The sequence below is a fragment of the Pinus tabuliformis genome, chromosome 8 (genome assembly GCF_031772625.1).
Source record: "Pinus tabuliformis cultivar Carrire ecotype Pingquan chromosome 8, CPIR1, whole genome shotgun sequence".
Taxonomy (NCBI): domain Eukaryota; kingdom Viridiplantae; phylum Streptophyta; class Pinopsida; order Pinales; family Pinaceae; genus Pinus; species Pinus tabuliformis.
In genome coordinates, this window is record NC_142294.1 from 1406996639 (window position 1) to 1407018543 (window position 21905).

General features: G+C 37.4%; 1 protein-coding gene across 1 annotated transcript in view; it reads right to left on the reverse strand.

Moving 5' to 3' along the window:
* BIO1 (adenosylmethionine-8-amino-7-oxononanoate transaminase) overlaps positions 1–21905 on the reverse strand; it is a 312590-nt gene that overhangs the window by 82473 nt on the left and 208212 nt on the right. The window contains exons 8-9 of the mRNA XM_089373845.1: positions 5081–5196; positions 4798–4944 (exon numbers count right to left, since the gene is read on the reverse strand). Coding sequence (XP_089229971.1) covers positions 4798–4944; positions 5081–5196 — 263 coding nt within the window. The remainder of the gene's footprint in view (positions 1–4797; positions 4945–5080; positions 5197–21905) is intronic.

The following is a 21905-nucleotide window of genomic DNA, read 5'->3' on the forward strand; positions in this document are numbered from 1 at the left end:
ACCAACAGCAAGGGCTTCATCTTCGTCAGTTCCACTGCCACAACTTCCAGAGTCGCCATCTTCTTCATTGCCACCATGTGGAGGCTCACGTCCTATTCGTGGTGGAAGGAGGAGAGATTAGTAGATATATTCACAATTTACTACTTTTTTCATAGATTAGATGTGTAGTCTTGTTGTGAATTTGAACTTTTTTGTCTTACTCTTCCTAGTTAACTGTCTACTTGAGTCTTGGTGGTGGCCATGTGGCCTATTTTGTAAACATTATTATTTGAATTTTGGACATGACTCATGTTGACAGTTGCTCACTTGTCAAATAAGTTACTTGAATGTTTGATGATTTTATCTTCTAAATGTTTTATGTTTCATGATATGCTTAAAAATTTGGTGTATGTTTGTAATTGCTAGAATCTAGATGGTTGATGCTCGAACAATTAATCATTGATGTACAATGGAATCATGGATGCCATATCTATCTTGATTTATGTTAAAATATGCATGTTTTCATGTCTTCTACAACTAATTTGGTATTTGGGATGTTCTTTTTTAATATAAATGCAACAAAATATAAAATATATATATAGTAGACACTTCTGAGACGCTTCACTTCCTAGATTTTTGGGAAATGATGCTTTCGCGCCTTGCTTCCAAAAGCATCCCTACTTCGTGCAACTTTGGTTCAAATTTACCATCATATTCCCCAGTCAGACAGAATTTGCCAGGTGTGCCATCTTCTAGAACCAGAGACTGAGTGGCACCTCATCTTCGGGTTCCCTATTTACTGTGAGATCAAAGGACGTTTCCATTGTCTCTACACGGACTTCAAGGGCTCCCTCTCTACTTTTTTCTAGTACCAGGACCAAAGATGCCTAGCCCTTTTTATCAGGGAGATATTTACATACAAATCTCAACTCTTGCACACATCGACTCACCCTGAGGTTTCTAGAACTATTCCCTGTTTCTTCCATGGTGTTTCGTCTTGTCAAAAAAACAAGCGGCAGGCAAGGTCTCAATTTGCAATAGGTGGGATAATGGTGAGACCTCGAGGTTTTCCGCAACCCCCAAAGTCTGAGATAGAAAAGTAGATTTGAGACCGGCCCGCAGATGTCATACCATGCTTCAGTTGACCTACCCTTAGAGAGTCAGAGGGAATGGCTCGAGGCAGAGACAGCACAGGGCACCTCCCGCCCGCCAGACCTCCTCCCAGACACAGCACAATAGACAAAGAATGATTAGCAGCTTCTTCCTTTCGGCCTCAAATGTTAGGAGTAGCACTCGCTCATCTACTCCCCCTAGGATCACGCAGTTGGATTCCCTGACGGTTCTGGAGGACCCGGACAGGGAGAGATTGCCTTGCTCGCCTCCCTCACCATCGACCATCAAATTCAGGAGAAGTCACTCCCATTGGCTTCATCTTCAGCTCCCCCCTCCCTTCTGTGGAGTTGCACAGCAAACATACATCGCATTTTTCATATTTGGTCATCTCATATGACTTCAAAGTTTATACATTCTCTATTTATACTTTATTTCATGCTAGCCCTATTTTAGTCATATCTTAGTCTTATTAGCTTTGGAGTCACAATGGAGTTGCATTTGCACTCCCACGTCTTGTATTTACACCAGATGTATCTTTTGTCCCATTGACCTAATTTTGTGGTCACCAGAGGATATTAATAAATCTTTCTTTCTTTCTTTCTTTATTTAGAACTTTATCATAAGAAGTGAGGGTTTGGGTGGTAACAAGTCCTCCAAAACAGCTCACCTATTTTGGTCCTCGAAAGAATCAGGCTCTGCTCCCTATTCATCTACCCATGCTGTGGAAGAATCATCCATCCACTGCTTCTGATCAACAAATAATATCATCCTGTTAAGTTTGGATCAAAGCTTTTAATGTTTAAATAAAGGACAGACAGCCCCATTCTAGTTTTAAGATTATTTAAAAGAAACAGTTGATATCTCAAGATGCCTTCACCTAAACAGAAAATCATTTAAATTTTAAAGTTTAAATCCTTCCAAATTTATCAATGGAATCAATAGTGGATCAAGGAGCACAAGAAGTGTGCAATGCAGACAATTTTGAATGCTAGGGAATCAAGAGTGGAAGATATGATAGACAGTTTCTCGACCCAAAAAGAAATTTGCACCACAGATAAACAGTGCCACACACAGAGTCAGCTTTTTAAAAGTTCCTGCTTATGACTACACAGGATTCAACTATGCCCATTCCTGGTTCTCACCCTGTGCCACTCAAACGACTGCCCAAAAGTGGTGTGAGACCCTTTTCAATATACAGAAGAGCCATCATGATAGATGGTGTGCATACAGATTTGTGCAGACATGGGTACCCAAACAAAATCTCACGGAGATAAATGAAGAGCTCTCAATAAGCATATACCAGATGTAAAGCAATTCTAGAATTCAACCATAACCTGGAGTACAAAATCATGTTGCATAAATCACAAGCTAGCGCAAAACACCATGTCTCACAATGCAGAACTAATAGAAACATTGTGATGCCATACAACAGAACTTATAAAGTGTTGTATGCAGATCATTACAGGAAAGGTGAGAAGCCTTAATCGCTAGACATGGCAATAGCCTGATATGGGTGTGCCAGTCCAGACTGATCAGGATGTTCGCAGAAGAAGGCAGATGGGAGTCGTAGACATTATTTACAGAGGCCATGAAGAAATATCTGCAGATATTACATTGCAGAGAGTTTTGTTAACATGCACAATGCACGGAGATGCCAGAATAAGTTTTGACAGCAGCTTGCAGAAATCCTTTTGCAGAAATTTACTAATTGCCTACATGCAAACAGATACAAAGTCTGTATCTTTGCAGACAAGGTTGCAGTGAAAAAGATAAGACACTCACAGAACGATGAATTCATCTATGGCATGAATGGAGAAGCAGCGCTACAGAAGACCAGGTTGATCTTTTCTTTTTGTACAAGGAAAATTTTATATTTCTGATCAGCAACAACATGGCATTTAAAAGAGAAAATGATGAATATTGCACATATTGGTCAGAATTATTTTGGATGAATAGACAGTCTGCAAACCAGACAGACTTTGCACTCCTAGCATAATACCACAAAGCTTGCTCACAAGCTGTCCCACAAGAAATGTTCCCAGTTGTAAATAGATTCCCAGTATCTGACAGGAAATCTCCAGAAATAGAGTTTTCCAAATAGAGCCCCAATTGTGTTCTCCAATAGTTCACATGTAGAATCTAACGGAGGATTTCTGCATGTGTGAAAAATAAGAAACGGCAACCACAACCTGTCCAACAGAAAGCATATTTGTGCAAATTTGTAGGTACATTCTAGTGTACATTATTGAAGATTGAACCCTGAAAATTGTTATTTTATGGGCTAGTATGTTCGAGTTCCATTAATAGTTTGAGAAACATGGGAGGAAAAGGGATATATATATATATATATAGATAAGGACAAGGCATCGTTGATGTTATTGATGTCTATAGTTGAAAGAAAGTCTGTCAGGGAAGTCTCCAAACAGAGGGGATGCTCAATAGTAATCGTTGTCTTAGGAATTCCACCATCAACATGAGTGTGATATATCACCAACAATGGGTCCTGGTGAAGCAGTGGATGTTTTTTACAAGACCCAACATGTAACCACATTAACGTCCTACAGAACCACCAAGCACTGAGACTGATTACACAGATGCCTTGGTGGATAGAGATGTACCCATATGCAGTCTTCACATCATCAAATTTTGAAGTCAATTTTTTGCCAAACTATCTTCCGTTTATTATAAACACTTTTGTACTAAGTGTGGGTGGAAATTTAAAAAATATTATTTTTCAAGTTTGCTCTTACTGACCCAACTTTTGATGATCTATATATGATATATTCATGAGTTGTAGACCTGGCATTGTGCCCTGAAGAATTTAGCATTTACCCTGAGTACCATCCTCGCAATGAGGGGAAGTGCCTGAGAGATTTCCCCGGGGAAATCTTACCTGAAAAAATAATAATGTGCCAATTTTATATTAGTGACACGTAAAAAATGAAGCATTAATCGTTGAGGTTAGGATTTAGGACATTAAACCACCATAACCATATATGGTGCAGTAAATATATAACGTAAGACTGATGCAGGGTGTGACAAAGAAGTCTCACATTCATAGTTTATTTCCTCTCCACCTCCATGTTCATTTAGGTGCTAAGTTACGGGAAATGCCTAGCTTGCCCACAACGTCTATAAACATCATTTATGCATCCTTTGTGTGTATAATTCTTATTTTCATGCTTGTTTTGTTGCAAGGTAATGTGTTATTTAAAGAGAGATTATATCTCTATATTTTTTGTGATTTTTATGTAATGTGTTTCCACCACATACCCATTTTGGAGGGTCACATTTCCATGCATTCACATTTCGGAAACTTGTCAACATTTCCAAATTTCATGCAACCTAATTTACATGTATATGTGCCCCCAGCAAAAATCTACATTCGCAACACTCCAGAATGTCATAGAGTTGTGAAAATTGCGTCCTGGGAAAATACTTCTAGGAGTAATTAATTAACTGACGATGATCTTGAAAAACACCAGCTCATGACATAAAGCCAAATTTTTATGCAATCGTTTCTTTTACTGGGTGGTGAGGCCCTGATAGTTTGCTTTTTCTTTGCATTTAAGCAAATAAGAATTTCAAGACGGAGACTAGAATATTAGTAATAAATTAAGTTTTAACCCTATGCATATTATGAGTTGGATAGTATAAAGGACTTCAAGTTGGAGATCTGGCATGAAAATATAGCCAAAAAATTACCTGGTTCTGTAATTAGGGCTGCAATATGAACAGACGGATAGGATGTTGAAAACTGTGATAGTTGTTGTGATATATAATCACGATACAATATAGCTAGGCATGTGTCATCTCGCTTTGTTGAGAAGATAGCTTCATAACACCACTCCTCTGATTTGTATTAGCACATTTCAAAAGAAGAATATTTTAGTGAGCCAATAAATCAAAGAAAGTAGAATTTCTTATTCTAGAGAGATAGAGGCATGAAAACACCTTAAACAATTCATTCTAAATTCATCTTCCATACCTGCACCAGAATTTTTCAACTCTGCATATGCTAAAGCATCAGGTACATGAAGATTCCACTTCTCCATGTTATAGAATACTGTAGGGGGATCAAGATAAAGGCCTCTCCCTGAATACCTGAAAAACACAACGAGAAATCTAAGTTTGAGTCCTTTGCTATAAGATTTTTAAGAACAATTTAAAATTTGAAAGATAGAGAAAAAATGTATTACAGGTGAATATATTGTATCTACTGACAGCAAAACAGCTCACAAGTCCAAGATATCATCATATATCATTGGAACGCAACTTATAAAGATCTAATGGAATAATACTACATTATTTAGATAATTGAGAAATAAGTTGTTTAAAGGTGATTGTGTCATCTGCTACTTGAATCCCAATCTGTAAAGACATAAAGCTGCAACACTGCACTTTTCATAAATAATACAGACACATTTCATAAAAATCTGTAATCAGACACTAATGGGATGCAAGAAAAAAATTCCCATAGTAGCTCCTTACACTGAATATCTTTCTTTCCCTCTCTAATGACAAACGCGATATTTTCAAACAAAAGGACAAAGTAGGCAACACCAAGCTTTTAACAACCTACGCAGTAAAATGCATATTACCCCAAACAGGCAAATCCACATATCAGCAGTATGATATTATCAGACTTTGTCAATCACAAGTCTCATAAAAGAATTCAAATTTAACTCAAAAAGATTCGACACTATTTGTGTGCTTGTTATTAAATCGTTTAGCATCAAAAACAGCCAATCAGCTTGAATTGATTTGACTTAAACTATTTTGCATGCTTATACAGAAATAGCTGGTCCAAATTGTTTGCCTGTAGTGTCACCCTATGCAACAGTTGACAACTGTAATATGAGCATACATTGTTTTTTCCAAGTAATTTTGGGTCCATTTGGCATCATACGAATCAGTCTATTAGCTGTTGTGAAGGCTTCATTGTTCAAATCCCACCATAAAGCTTTATGCACAGCTGTAAAAAATGTGCCACGTTGAGCAGAGGTTCATATCAACTTTTTCAAATCTCACTATAAACATTAAAGTTTTATCTGCAGCCATAAAAAAGGTGTCACATTGTGTAGAAGTCCAAACTTCATATGAACTATGTTATGTTTCTTTCAAGGATTTATTTTTTTTCGACAATATTAGGAAGAAAGCAAACTATTTGGTAGCTCCAACTTGTCTTGTGGCCTTAATTTCCTCAATATAGGCTACTTAATGTTCTTCCATTCAGCATTGTTCAGTAAATACCATACCTTATGTTAGAAAATCAAAAAGGCAGAAAGATTTTCTTATGTTGATAATTACTTGTGATATTTTTATGTTCTTATTAACTTTCTTATGTTCTTCTTTTATCTTTGTTTCATCAAGCAATTATCAAAAGCAAAATATGAAGATCAGGGACACCAGATGTAGGCGGACAGCCAGGGCTAAAACCCCTATATAGGGGAAAACCCAGTCAAGAACTCTTCCTTCAGTAATTCAAATTGAGATGGACCAAGACCCTAGACCAAGAGACCTTCCTCCTCCACCAAGTCAGCCTTCCAAGATGATGTAGTAGTCTCTTCTTATCCAACAGCTTCAGCCCAGCAACAATCCAGCACTTCAACTTCCCAGATGCAGAATTTCGACCCCTAGCAACAGAATTTCGGCCTCCCAGTAACTGCAGAATTTCAGCCCCCTTCCAACAGCTTCACACGTGTGGGAAAGTGAGAAAATTGCAACTTTTATGCTTGAAAGAGTCCTTCTTTGCTATCCTTCTTCCTCTTCTTCCTTGAATTTCGCACTTTTTCTGGGCCCAGAAGTTGCAGATCGAACTTGTTGCGTATGAGTGACAAATGAGGTCGAATTGCTGCATTTATATAGTGATTCTGCTGCCCAGATTTAGGCCAACTTGGTGGAGGAGGCCTAGAAGACTTATTTTAATAGAAAATAAATTTATTTCTTGACAAATATTTCCCAGTAAGGGTTCTTTACATTATGACATAGACAAAGACACTTGACATAACCCCTAGAAGCCTTCAATGGAGGCTTTGACCTAAAAACAATTGACCCAAGCATGAAGCTCATGCTTTAATAAGTCAATTTTAATAATAACAAAATTTCATTTTCTTTCTTTTGGCAACTACATTATGTTGTGACTTAAATACATTTATGAAGACCGAACCTAGTTACATTCCTCAACACCTTGGATGGCCTAGATTAAAGCAAATTTCTGAGTTGGGATCCACAAAGACATCATAAATACCACAACTAGGTATTAAATGGGTTTCTTCTATAACATTCATTGCTCTGCCAGAAAAATATATCAAAGTAAATCACCTAATTTATTTTAGATTAGGCTTACCATACTATGAAATGCATAGTGACTCTTGTTGTAGCGCGAGCATATGTCAAGAGGATTTATCCACCTGCTGAGAGTAGCACTAGGATCCTACTGCAATAAATAAGGATGACACTCATTACTAAGTTACCCTGGAATCTATCCAGGGAAAAAGAGCCAAAAATGCACATGACTTTCTGCCTAGGATTCCGCTATTAGTGGCCCTCTCTGCCAAACTCTCCCTGCATTCACCACTATATAAAAATCTACCATGGTTTTAAGCATATTTGTTATATGCTTCTAAGACAATTCACAGGCAATCATTCTAATTGTTCCTCACCTATATACTCAGTAATGTTTTTGCTAGCAAGCAATTTTTATTGACCATTATTGTCGTGTCCCTTGACACAATAACTTCGTTTTTTAAATTAGAATCGTATGTAAATTGCCTATTTTTCTTATAAGCACATCATTTGTAAGTTAAGGCCATAACATTAACATTATAGATCCTTGCCATGTTTTACTATAGTATTTCTAGAAGACCACTGATGTGAAGTAAGACCTAAAATAGATAATGTGTTTAGGATCAATTAGCTAAATAATTTCCTGATTAACCTCTTACCCTCAAGTATCATGAGGATTATTGCCCAGTTTGCAGACCCTGCTTAGGCTGGTTGCATATGGAGCATTTTGGCCCTTTACCATCTCTTGTCATCTGAATGCACAGATTTCAGTGATTCTGATAGTTCAATGGGTTACCTTCACACATGGCATACAGGTTCAGGATTATCTGATGGAGTGTTATCGTGTATTGAGGGGGTTATTATTTTATTGTGCAAACTTTCCTCAACACTTACTTTGTGATTTTGTCAACCACCTATGCATAGGTGTTGAGGTGTCATGAGTAGGAGAGTTGAATTCCATAGTTGTTGACTTGCTATCTCTCTGCCCCTGCCCTCACAAGAGCTATTCACCTTGGAGATTGCATACAGTAGTTTAACAATCTGGCATGATTGGAGTGACTAGTTAATTGATGGAGTACAAAACTCCCCTTGATGGCATATTTGTCACATAAAGTCCCAAGGAAGCAGTTGTACCAAATTTTTCAAAGGATCAAGGATCATCTGCCATCAGTTTTTGAGTCATTGTAAACCCATTCTGCAAAATTTGTAATGTAAATAATGCTAGTAAGACCATGTATGTATGTAACAACCTAGGTAAGCCTATTATTTTGGCAACGAATTTCATACTAGGAGGTTTCTTGTCTCATTAATTTATTTATGTTTCTAAACACGGATGATCGGCAGAGTTTTCCCCTCCAACCTCACCCGAGAGCTAGGGTGGAATTTATCATCAAAGTATTAGGTGAGTCCTAGTGTTTAGTCGAGTCTTTTGTAAAAGTGATTTGGGAATAATTTAAACTAATTGGCTAAATTATTTATTACAAGTCACGTAGTCTACTAAATCATATTGCATCGCAGAATTAGGTAATTTATTTGAGGGTCTATAACGAAGGGGTATCCCCCTTTGAGGGTTGAATTTTGTAAAATCTTATGTAAAAAATATTTTACTACATGGTCCCTCATACTTAGACACCATGGCTAAAATACTTGAGGTTGGAAAAATAATTAATCCCCTCAAGTGTCAATTTATTTTTCTGGCAAAAATAAAATTAATCCTAAGTCAAAAAACTAATTAATTAGAGTCAAAAAATTAAAATGCTAAAGAAATTAAGTGATCCAAGTGGAAAAATTCATGGGTCCTAAAGAAATTAATTTTTTGAGATCAAGTCAAAATCGAGTTTTTGAGGAAATTAGCTCAAAATAATTATTTTTGAGCTAATAAAAAATGGGTTTAATGAGTAATTCGAAAATTCCTCAAAAATAAAAATTTTGACGACAAAGATTAAAAGATCATCAAAGATTTATCAACGACCAAGATTATTTTGATGGGGATCAAGCCAACTAGCCGTTATTTTCCACTTGGAGGATTTATCTATAAATTATAGGTCATTTGTGTCTCAAGCCATTTGATGTTTGGCTAATGTAACTTTGTAAAGCTTATGTAAAGCTATTGTCCCGCTAGGAACATTTTGAATAATCATAATAAAAGACTTTTGGGTGCAGTTCATGGTGTCTTTGATCTACTGATTTGTGGTGTGCCTTGGGTATGGGCATTCCTATATTGTGCTTACAATTTTTATTAAATTGTTAATTCACTATAAATGATAGGAACATTCTATTGATAAGTTTCTGGCCTATCTTAGGTGATTCGATTCATTGTTGTTTTAACGGTTTATTCTTGAGAAATTGTATAGTGTTTGCAGGTTCCCCAACCCTTGGGCTCCAAGTTCACAAACTGTGGGCATATGCTGACTATGTTTGGATCCTGAATATTTTTTATGGATTTCTAACTTCCTAAGGGTGTGGTTTGGCATTTATCTTTCGAAATACATCTAATCATCATCAAAATCTACAAAAATTTATTTCTCAAAATTTCTCTAACCATTGAACACTTGTATATTTTATAAATATATTTTGTATAATCATTTTGTAAATTATTTTATTTTCTAACCTTTTTTGCAGCTGGGGTTTCGACATTTTTGAATTTTTTTATATATTGGGGTTTTGGGTTACTGTAAAATTTATTTTTGCAAGTGAGATCAAAGGAAAATTGTTGGATTAGAGCTACATTTAGGCCCTTGAGGGTAAGATCTAGCTTCTACAATTTTTTGCAGGACCAGCTACTGAATATTTTTGCTGAAATTGAAGATCTTAAGCAAAATAAATTTTTAGAGCAAGGGTTTCAGATATTTTTAGGGCTCCTAGACCCAACACCCTTCTCCTTAGCCCCCTGCGTCAACCTTCTAGCCTCTACGTCAACTCTTTCTTGACTTCTAGGGCTAGTCATAGGCCTCGACCTACCCTTTTCCTCTGAATCGTGGGCCTTAAAGGCCATTTTTTCCCTGGCCGTGAGCCCCTAGGGCTTCGGCCTTCCCTCCATCCTCCTCTAAGGTCTGGACACAGGCTAAAAAGGCCTTCTTCTTCCTCTCCCTACCCTCGGCCCTCTCATTTCCTCCTTCCCCTACCTCCTTATCCCTTTGTCTCCCCTCTCCTAGCCTCAGCTTCCTCCGTCCAGCCTGTTGTTGCCTCTTCCAACCCTCTCATCCTCTTCTCCTCCCCTTGTCGTGGGCCCTAGGCCTCTCGACCTTCCCTATACCCTAAGTTGCAGCCCTAAAGGGGCCTCTTTCTCCATAACGAAGCCTTGCGTCCCTCCTCCTCAACACTAGCCCTCTGGGGCTTATAGTTAGCCTTTCTTGGCCCTAGTTTGCCTCTCCTCCATCCCTGGTTGGTCACTTGGATTTATGGACTAAATATTGGTGGGTTTTGCAGGAGAAATTGGCAAAAATCTTGTGTTTTCAAGTGGCCCATCCATTAGAAAAATTTTGGTAACTTCAGCAAGCAATCTTCAAGGCCTTGGGCCTAGGGTTTGATCTCTAAACCCTCATTTTCTCACTGTTCGCTACAACTCTCTGAATACATTCATAACAGTCATTAAATTTAAATCTACGTACTCTAAAATTCACATATAAATTCCCTCAATGCACTAAGAAATTCATGGTATAAATTTACTAGTCATTTGGTGAATTGGGCATTGTTTCTTGGGCATAAATCTAACTGATTTCATGACTGATATCTCTGCATAAAAGTCTGATCAGATCTGATATAATCTGAAGCTACATCACAAAGGGTGCTTGTTAACTCAAAATTTCGATTTGGCAAACTTGTTTTGGCATCTAGAAATTGTTTGGTATTTTGGAGCACAAATAATAGCATTGGTAACTCACTATTTTCATACTCTTCTTGTTGTTGTCATGACTCATAAGTGCTTTTAGATCCGATATAACACTAAATAATACATCATAAGAACGTTGGTTATCTCATATATTCACTTGGCAAGTCATTAGGTGTTTCATTGCTCATATTTGGTTCTTACATACTCGTCATTTCTTGGATCTAGAGTGCCTTACTTGTTGCTGTACTAAATCCATCTTAGCAGTGAATTGTAAGTTACATAAGTGATTTTCATTAGTTCATTGTGTAGAAGATTTATGCTATTGGAATCTAACATTTACTTGTCTTGTGGTAGCTTTAAGATCATTAACTTAGCACTAAAATCACTCATAAGCACTTGCATATCTAAGCTCTAATCTCGTTGGATGGTTCAAATTACTTTGGGCATTGATTGGTATTGAAGTATCTCCTTCTCTTTCTTAAGTATCTTGGCATCTAATTGGTATTATTGTGTTGAGCATCTAATTGTCTAAGGAACGTTGCTAAAGGAATCATTGGATAATTGTTAAGCACATAATCTTGTTTTGCCATTATATCTTAAGAGGCCTTGATAATTTTATTGTCTATCTTGAGCATTAGCATATTTTTGTAAATCACCCTAAGCATCTCTTAATATTGGCATAAGATCATCATTGGCATTTAGTTTGTTTAAATATCTTAAAGATTTTAAATTGTCGCAAAATAATTGTCATCATTGGATAAGTATTCTAAACTTGCTATTATCTATTATTTAACATTGGCACTTGATAATTGGCACATTCTTGGTGATAAGATTGTCTTTCCATTTATCCTTAAGTACACTTGTCATAGAAGCTAATAATAACCTAAGTACTTAAACATTAAACAATCTTAAGCTAAGAATCACTCATCCACCTTGCAGAAGTATTCTATGTCTAGTTGCACTAATAATTTACCTCCTAGCATAAGCTTGGCCGATAGACTTCTAAGGCCACCCTTTCTCACTTTAGCCTGAGGGATTCAACACCTTTCTAGTGATTAATATGATCACCTTGCAATCGTCAGAGCCATAGTCTCTGCAGCGTCAGAGGCATTTGGTCGTTGCAACATAAGGGGAGGTATCGTTAATCAAGCATTTGCCTGCTTCTTGTTGGCTTCCATTCCACAACATACTCTAAAGACTAATTCTAAAACAGTTAAGAGAATGGTCTTACTTAGAAGAGGCATATAACTCAAAGTAACCAAGATTCTTGCATCACACCTAGGTCTTGGGATTTGCATAGCATATAGGTTAGTGAAGTATCTAAGCAGCAATTGTCCATCCAATTACTTGGTCTCTAATAAATAATAAGCAAGAATTTGACTCCATAAAGCACTAGTCTCACATTTGAATTCACCCTAAAAAAATTTGAAGACGCCATGCCCGAATATATGTCAGAGGCTTCATGTACCATTAGAGTTCATTTATCATCAAAGTTTTCTAACTCTAACTTCTTCTTCTCATCTTCTTCTATATTGTACTCAAATTTTGCAAGCCCTACGAGGATGATATAAAGTGATGCTAGTGTGATGAATTGAGTCATGTAACAAGCCTAGGTAACTTGGGACATTTTCATCGAGTGAGTTTATTCTGTGCGGTTTTTTACCTGGTTAAATATTAGGTACTTTCGAGCACTTAGTAATTAATTGAGCTTTTTCCTCCAAGCATAACTCCAAAGCCGAAATGCAGTCTAATGGCAAGGCCTTGCGTGAGTTCTAGTGTCAAGAGTCATTGTATATTACCATACTAGATCACTCGTTAAATTTCACAGAATTTGATTAAGTCCAGGGGTCAATTTTCTAATTTTTAAAATTTCCCGCAGGATAGAAACTTCAATAAATTCTGATTGTAAAATGTAATAAGTGATGTCAAGAGAAGTTGTATGGGGCATGTGTATTCAAAATTACACCTCTCACCCTCATATTTCTACTAGAACACAATTTGAAGGGTAAAATATAAGTTCTAGACCCTCAAAACCCGCTTTTCCTAAGTTTTGTGGAAAATGTAACAATAAATTGAGCCAACAATTAAATAAATTGGAGAAAATAGATATCCACATGCTAAATGATGTGGAAATGAGGTGGAATATCATCAAGGAGTTAAAGTCAAGTTAGAAAGTGATGTGGACCAAAAATCAAGGAGAAACATGTGACAAAAAAGGGAAATCGAATTTTCTTGGAGGGGACCACGAGTTCCACAAGGCAAATCGCATTTTTTTAGGAGGATAGCTCGAGTTAAGGAGATGACTCACCAATTGGTGGGCTTTGACTTGGAGTTCCACAAGAGATGAGTGGAGAGTGGTCTCTTACCACTCCACTGTCACATACACATGTCCCTTCCACCACAACAAGTTCTCTTCCTCAAGGATTGTGTGGGCCTCTCTACAGGAAATCGACTTGCCACTTGGGAAATCTGAATTGCATTGCTTTGCATTAGGATTATCACCCATTTGCCTTAGGATTCTCACCATTTTGCTTTGGGATTGGTGTTGATTTTTAATGCACCTTGGACAAGTAGTTTCCCATGGGTTAATCTCTACCTAGGGAAAAGTGTCCAAAATAATTATTTTCCCAAGTATGACTTTATAAAGTGAAAGTGACTTTATAAGTAGTAAAGTCAATGTTAAATTATAAAGTGAAAAGTGACTTTAAACATAAAGTACAATGTGGGTACTTTATTTAATGGGTCAGTTAAAAAATAGAAAGTGAGAATTAAATGCACATTTATTCTCATCCCTTGATCTAAATGAATCTGAGCCACTAGATCTTAGAGCTACCCAAAAGTCATTTAGGAAAACAAAAGGGGGGAATGAAAAGAGAGATTGCATTCATTCTTCATGAGCAGATTGGAGAAAGGAGGCTGAGAGTTGGAGAAAAGTTTTGAAGGAGAAATTTGTTGCAGCAAGATTAAGGTGTGATTTCTGGGCAAAGTTGGGCATGGAAATCAAGGCATAGAAGACATCAGAAGGTACAATACGAACAACATTGAATGTTGTGAGCTACATGTCATTCGAGAGAAGTTTTTGAAAGAAAAAACCTGTACAGTCTATACAGCAGTACAAAAATCCGTACAGTCCGTACAGAGTTTGTACAGTACAGTCGTATCCATACAGTACATATTTTCAGCTTCAAGTGGGCACGAAAATAGAGGCAAAGTGGGCACGGTTTTCAAGGAGTTTTGGGATGAAGAGATAAGTTGTATTTTGCTGTTTTGTTTTGTCTGCAAATGTATTTTTCCTAAACTTGAAAGATAAATAAATTTGAAGAGCTCTCTAAGAGGTTTTTTCCGAAGAAGATTGAATGGGTTTTTGCCTGGGTCTAAGTTGACCAAAAATCTGTGTATTTTTATGTGTGTTATTGGTCTGGTTATGTCCATATTTATTTTCAGCATGTGTTAACAGTCCCATGTGTTTTAATCTAAAAATTTTATTTCCAGAATTCTATATGTAGAATGTATGTTTATGGGAAAGGGCATTTAACTGAATGGGAATGATAAGGGGAAATTAAAACTGGGTTGGGATTGCAGGAATCTTTTTTTAGTCATCAAATTTCAACAATTGGCTCCCACACTCTTATTTAAGTGAGCTTTGTGTTGAGAAATCTAGGGCATCAATATTAGGTCATTTCTCTTCTTTAGATAACTACTTGTGAATGTTTTTTCATTTTCTTAGATTAGGATCTTCTTTTACTTAGATTATTAGTGTTCTTTCTCATCAAATAGCTACCAATGCATAAACCATAAAGGGACAAGAGACACAGAATATAGATTATCAGTCAGGGCCAAAACCTCTCCTTGAGACGAAAACCCGAACAAATTCTTCTTCTTATAGATATTCCAATTAACGAATACCAAGACCAAGACCCTAGACATTTTTGCTACTCCAAGAGCAAGCAACAAGACCTCTTAGTTTAACTCCTTTCTTCAATGGTCAAACATTTTGCTTCTCCTTCCTTCTCTGCCATCTTTCAGATCTCGACTTCTTAGATTAGATTTGCTACCTTCAGTAGCCCTAGTTGCAGCACTTGTAATGTATGATGTACATTGTTATCACTTTGCTTGGAGAGATACTTCCTTACACACTTCAGCTTGATGTATATAATGAATCTTCCCTTGATTTGGCGTCCCAAGTGACGCTACTAACCTCGACCCTTCCAGAACTCTTCTCGGCTTCTTCTGCAACAAATCCTGCCTTCTTTTCCTCGTACAAGTGACAAGAGACGGCCCTAAAACAGATCTAGAATAGTTCGGATATCTTCCCTTCTTCGCTGGTGAGGAGGCTTCCTTCTTGAGCTTCTCGTTGATTATAGTGTTTCTCTTCTAGGATCTTCGCACTCCTAGCCGCAGACCATTACTGAAATACTTCTCTCAAATTTTGTGTTCAAATGAAATCCGAACTGCCCTATTTATAGTTGTTGAAGCCTATATTAAGCCGACATGCCTCGGAGATGAGCCGACGTGTCCTTTAGAGAGATATTATTAATCCTTTTGAAGTCGACTTGAAGGGAGATGCTTGTGCTTGTCTTGGAGGGCTATTTATACTTATCTAATGACTCATACAAAATGTAACATGCCCAAGAAGGGTCCTTCATATATGACATAGACTCAAATTGACTTTTATGACTAGATGACAAATCCTAAAGGCTCACAATGGGAGTCATCACTAAAAATAAAATTCCTTGCTCATGAAACCCATGAGACAAGCATTACAATAATAATTTTATTTCTTTTTTCATCAGTTACATAAAATCACAATTACACGTCATTATGAAGACAAAACCTAGTTACACTTTTCAACCCTTTGCGCTCTCATTATGTATTCTTGATATGAGCTATTGGGCTTGAGGAGACTGTTGGATTGTATACTTACTTTGATAATAATACAAAAAAAATTGGGTATCTTTGATGGTGTTCTCCTTCTTCTTGAGGTGATATTTTTCTAATTTATGTGCTTCAATTTTTATGCAATTTGGAATATATTAGCATGATTTTTCCATTCATTGAGGATTAATATGTGCAAGCTATCTTGTATGGATTTTTTATTTAGAAAAATATTCTAGGAGTGAAAAGTACTAGGTGATTTTAGAAGGAATCTCTAGTTCTATCGCCCATTGCATTTCCCTAATTCCTTTATGAAAGTTAATATCCTTTTCCAAGTGTGTAGAAAACTCTTTTGAAATTTTGTGAAGGATTATTTGGGTGTGGGAAAAATCTCAAATAGATCAACTCGCTCTCAAATTCAAGAATTGAAGGACCCATCAATTTTGGTTCCAAGGACTTCATCCAACAAAAATCAAAGAGGAGATAAAATTCAAATTTCATATTTCTCTTGATCAAAATTTAGAGCTTTCAATGATTTTAATTTTTTATGCGCTACTTAGAGCACTATTTTAGACTAACTCTTGTATATTAGTTGTGAATTATTGTTTCTCTTCTTACATGCTCTCTCCACTAATTTTCATATTTGTTTTGCAACCTTTTGAGCACGAATACAAATCCAATTTGGTAGCAAGTTTGAAGGTGGGTCCTTCCAAAACTACTAACATATCTTTTGCAGGACCTTTTTGTTAAATTGGCAACTAGGGCCAAACTCCATGTGGGTCATCTTATTTATGGCAGCTGTAGGATTGATCTAAAGATCATCCGATTCCGATAAGTATTTATTAAGTTATGAATTTATTTATGTTATAAATTAAATTGTCAAGTCGCCCAGCAACTTGAGTAGGCTCAGAAGCCCAATAGATGTGTCTATTCATCATCCACGTTTTAGTATAAATTGGTGAGGACTTGAAGTCATTTTAGATATGTATTCTTGAGGTAATCTCCTCTCCACGTCTTAGGTTTTTGGAGAAAGAGAGAACTAAAGAATAAGCTGACCTAGAAGGAGCCCTAGCTACAGATGATGCCCTAACCCTATCCTCTGTAAATGGAGACATATTCGCAGGCATATGAGGATGATCTACGCTGTTCAAAAGGCCTTATACGCAGGCCCTAATCCACACAGTCAAGGAGGCTCCTATAACGCAGTCATAAAAGGTAGCTGATTGCACACGCAGTCATGGTGACATTTTATACGTTGTTCATGTGATATCTTGACACGCTATTCATATGCATATACACAGTCATAACCGCAATCAAGAGCTGCAGTCAAAGCTTGAAGCTACAGCCAGCTATGAACGTTGTTCATGTGATATCTTGACACGCTGACCGCAGTCAAGAGCCGCAGTCAAAGCTTGAAGCTACAGCGAGATATGAGGGTATCCGGAATGAAGTATTAGGTGCAGTCACACTCGGATAACTGAAGCGTATAGATAATCTCGGCATTCCAGTATTGGGTTAATCTCGCATGAATAAGAGCAGTCTTTCGGATGGAGATAGAATAGTAAGACAGTCATGCAACAAAAATGATCTCGGTATTACAACGAAGAATATTCGGACCTCATATTTAATAGTCTCGGCATATGTGTCTCGATGCTATACACTTAATGGAAGCATAGATATGGTCTGAATCTCATGTTAGATAATCTCAGCGTAATGAGACTGCATTGTGATGGATAAGACAGCATGAGGATGCATGAGTAGCATAATGATGCATGATGATCATGGACATGGGCAGCATAATGATGAATGAGATCATGGACATGGGCAGAATGAGATCATGGACATGGGCAGCATGATGATGAATGAGATCATGGACATGGGCAGAATGAGATCATGGACATGGGCAGCATGATGATGAATGAGACCATAATGATGAAGATGTAGCATAATAAGGAGCAGCATGATGATGAGAGCAGGAGCAGCTCAGTCATCAAGGTTCAACACGTGACAGTACAACATGGTGTCACACGGTTATGTGCAGCAAATGGACGATAGGCAGCACTATGATAGGTGAAGGAGTCACCTTAGAGAATCAGTTGAAGTAATATGTCTTCAACTGATCTCATGCGATATCGAAAGTCAAAATATTGACTTCTATTGTAAATGTACTATCTCTCTCTCTCTACTGAACTTTGAAGAACATAAAAGAAGAATTGATCAAGGGTTTCCCCACATTGGGGTTTATCCCTGGCTAGCACCACATCTTGTGTCCTCTTGTCTTGGCTTGTCTTCTGCGATTTATATTTATGTTCTATCTGCAGTTTACTTTAATGCTGATGTGATTGCTAACTGTGGAAATTGAAATAAATTGCTCTAGCATAGAACATACCTAAAATTAACACTCTTGCATTCTTTGGGGCAGCTTTCCAACAAGGTCATAAGCTCTTTGGGACTCCTCTTTGGCTAGGCCGAGTTCTCTTTGAGGGGGAACATCTCTCTAGGTCATGGGCTTTAAGGAGGCTTAGCCTCTCTCGTCTTATGCTAATTCCTCTTCTTTTCAAAATCTGACTTTCGTATGCAAAGCAAGCCTCTTAATTTTCAAATTTCAAAGGCCTTTCCTGGGCTTCATTTGTGTCAAATTGTCAATTGTTCATCAAAGAAAGTCTATGGTCAAAAGTTTTCATTGTAAAGACTTCTTTGAGCTTGCTTGAGGCCTTTACAGACTCTCATCCCCTTGTAACTAATCTAATAAAAATGTTGATCTCTTCTGTGGGAGCTTGGGAATTTTCTCATCGTATCTCTTCTCTCCATTTAGAGGGAGAAACTTGGTTTGTGGATTGACTAATCTCTTAAATAGTTGCTCTAATTTTCTGCACTTACTAATATCATTTCATGCATGATTAACATAGCATTTCTATTCTTCTCATTCTAGCACATGCTTGATGTTGTTTTACATTTTTGCCATTTCCATTTACTTATGTAATTCACTCACAGTACATGCAAGTTTTATTTGAGCAAGCAAGTATTTTATTTTGGCAAATTTAAAGTATTTCACTTTGTTTTACAAGTTCATGAGTATTGCTTCAATCATTCATATTCATATGGCACTTTGGTTAACGATGGTTATTTCTTGAAACATTTTCTTGTGTTATTCAATTTTGAGGAAATTTACTTCATTGCATGCAACACATCTTGCACTTTTGATTTTACACTAAGTTAATTGTTCCACATTTTATTTCCATTGAAAGATATTGGTGACATCTACTTGAAGATTTTTCTCATTACATTTTCTTTGAAAATACTAATGTTCACATGCATCTCATTTAGGCATCCGTAATAATAATTTGAATTTTTAATTAATTTACCTCCAAACATAAGCTTGGTTAAAAGATTTTTTTAAAATCCCCTCTTTCTCGCCAAAATTTAGGAACATAGACCCTCTCATGGTTAACGCGGTGACCTTGCGATTGTCAAAGCCATAGTATCTGCAGCACTGGAGGCATCGGGTGGTTGAATATTTCAGAGGAGGTATGGTTAATACATCCTCAATTGTCTTTTTTTTGGTATCCCTCCAGAACTCACACTAGATACTTGTTTCAAAATAGTTGAGAGATAGGCTACATCTAAACAAGCATTTACCTTAAAATCTATCAAGATAATTGCATTCCACACAATGTTTTACAACTCGGACTCGGACTCGGACTCGGCCGAGGATCGACTCCGACTCGGACTCCGACTCGGTAATGACTCGGCCGGCTCGATTTCAATGACTCAGTCGTTGTAAAAAATACATTAAATATTTATTTTTTTTATAAAAAAACATTATTTTAAATATTTTAAACATAATTTTAAAGATTTTCATTCAAGTTTCCAAACACACAACATTATAATATACATGGAAGACAACATATGATCAAAGTAGGCTCATGAACCAATCCATTATATCAAAATGGTACGGTGGTACCCAATGGCAATAGTAAATACATAGTCAACTGTAGTCTGTCATACATGATCAAAGACTCAAGAGTCAAAACAAAATACAAATAACCAAGGAGGCTAGTAGCTACTGCCAGAGGAGCCAAGATCATCTCGACCAATCTCTGGATCATCATCATCGGAGTCAGACAAGGGGCCCCATGGCTCCTCGTCGTCATCATCGTCTCCAACTACAACTGTAGAAGTGGTGCCAGTACCACTAGGCTGTGCAGCAGATGCAAGCTGAGATAGAGTACAAATGCGGCTGCGCTTCTGTCGTGGCTGAGCAGAGGAAGGCGAAGCACCTACAACTGGAGCCCTACTAGCTGGTTGTGAGACTGAGGCTGGTGGATTGGGATCTGCATTCAACTGAACATGCTGCAGTGGATCTCCAACATCAAGATCCTCATCAGGATCAAACTCTGGTAGACGACTCTCCACTACCCAATCTGATGTTGGATCAATGTCTTCCAACACAATGGGATCTGAATCAGGTCTTTTGTTCAGCAATTGGTTCCGTCTGAGCCGAAGGTTGTATTGGACAAAAACTAGATCATTCAACCGTTTTTGCTCCAAACGGTTTCTCTTCTTTGTGTGAATCCTCTCAAAGACAGACCAATTGCGCTCACACCCAGATGCACTGCAAGTTTGACTCAAAATACGAATTGCAAACCTTTGCAATTCAGGGCACTGGCCACCAAAGGCCTCCCACCATTGTGCTGCAAAAAACATAGGAGTGTAATGAATTATGAGTTAGATGAAGGCTGAAGCTCAACAAAATTACAAATTATATCTAACTTTCAAATTATAAATGATTTAACAAACTTTAATAAAAAAAGTAAAACCATTAAGAAATTGAAAATTGAAATTTTTGTTTACCTGGCTCATCTGCTTCTCTTGCAATCTTTGCTAGGTTCTTCCCAAAGGTACATGTTGCATTGCTGAAGGATGTGACCTGCTGATGTATCAGCAGCTGATCAGACTCCGATGGGACCATGCGCTCAATGCAATCAACCAGTCCATCTCTGACCTCCCCCCTCAAAGCTCCTGACTCCTTAGCTTTATAATGATACCGTGGGTTCAAAAAATACCCAGCTGCATGTATAGGGCGATGGAGTTGATTGTTCCATCTTTCATCAATGATTGCCCAAATGGGCCCATACTTTTCCACTCTATCCTTGTATGATGTCTTTATTTGCTCCTTTGCTTGATCCATAGCCTCATAAATGAAGCCCATAGCCAACCTTTCCCCATCCACCAACCGCAACACCTTAACTAGTGGCTCAGCAAGCTTCACAATCTCTGCTGCCTTTCTCCAAAAAGTTTCATCATGGACTTTCCTTTTCAATTCTCTGCCTTCTGGTTTGTTAGACCAACTGCTTTGATTCCATTCATCACTGGAAAACATCTTTTGCAAGTTTCTATGTTGGGAAAGCATAGATTGCAATGTCAAAAAATGTGTAGCAAATCTAGTGATGGCAGGCCTAATAATATCCTTGCCTCCAGTGTGTTTCCTCATGAGACTCAAAACCAGTGTATGATTGTAGATAAATTTTGTTATGCTTTTGGCATTATCTACAGTGTTTCTGACCCAATCTAATTTTCCAATATCCTCAAGCATGAGGTCTATGCAATGTGCAGCGCATGGGGTCCAAAAGATGGTCTTGTGTTTTTCCTCTAACAGTCTACCAGCAAGAACATAGTTAGAGGCATTGTCTGTGATGATTTGAACAACATTAGCCACCCCCACATCCTGAATAACCTCATCCAATAGCTGAAACAACAAGTGGCCATCTTTTACCTTATCAGATGCATCAACTGATTTTAAAAACATGGTTCCCTG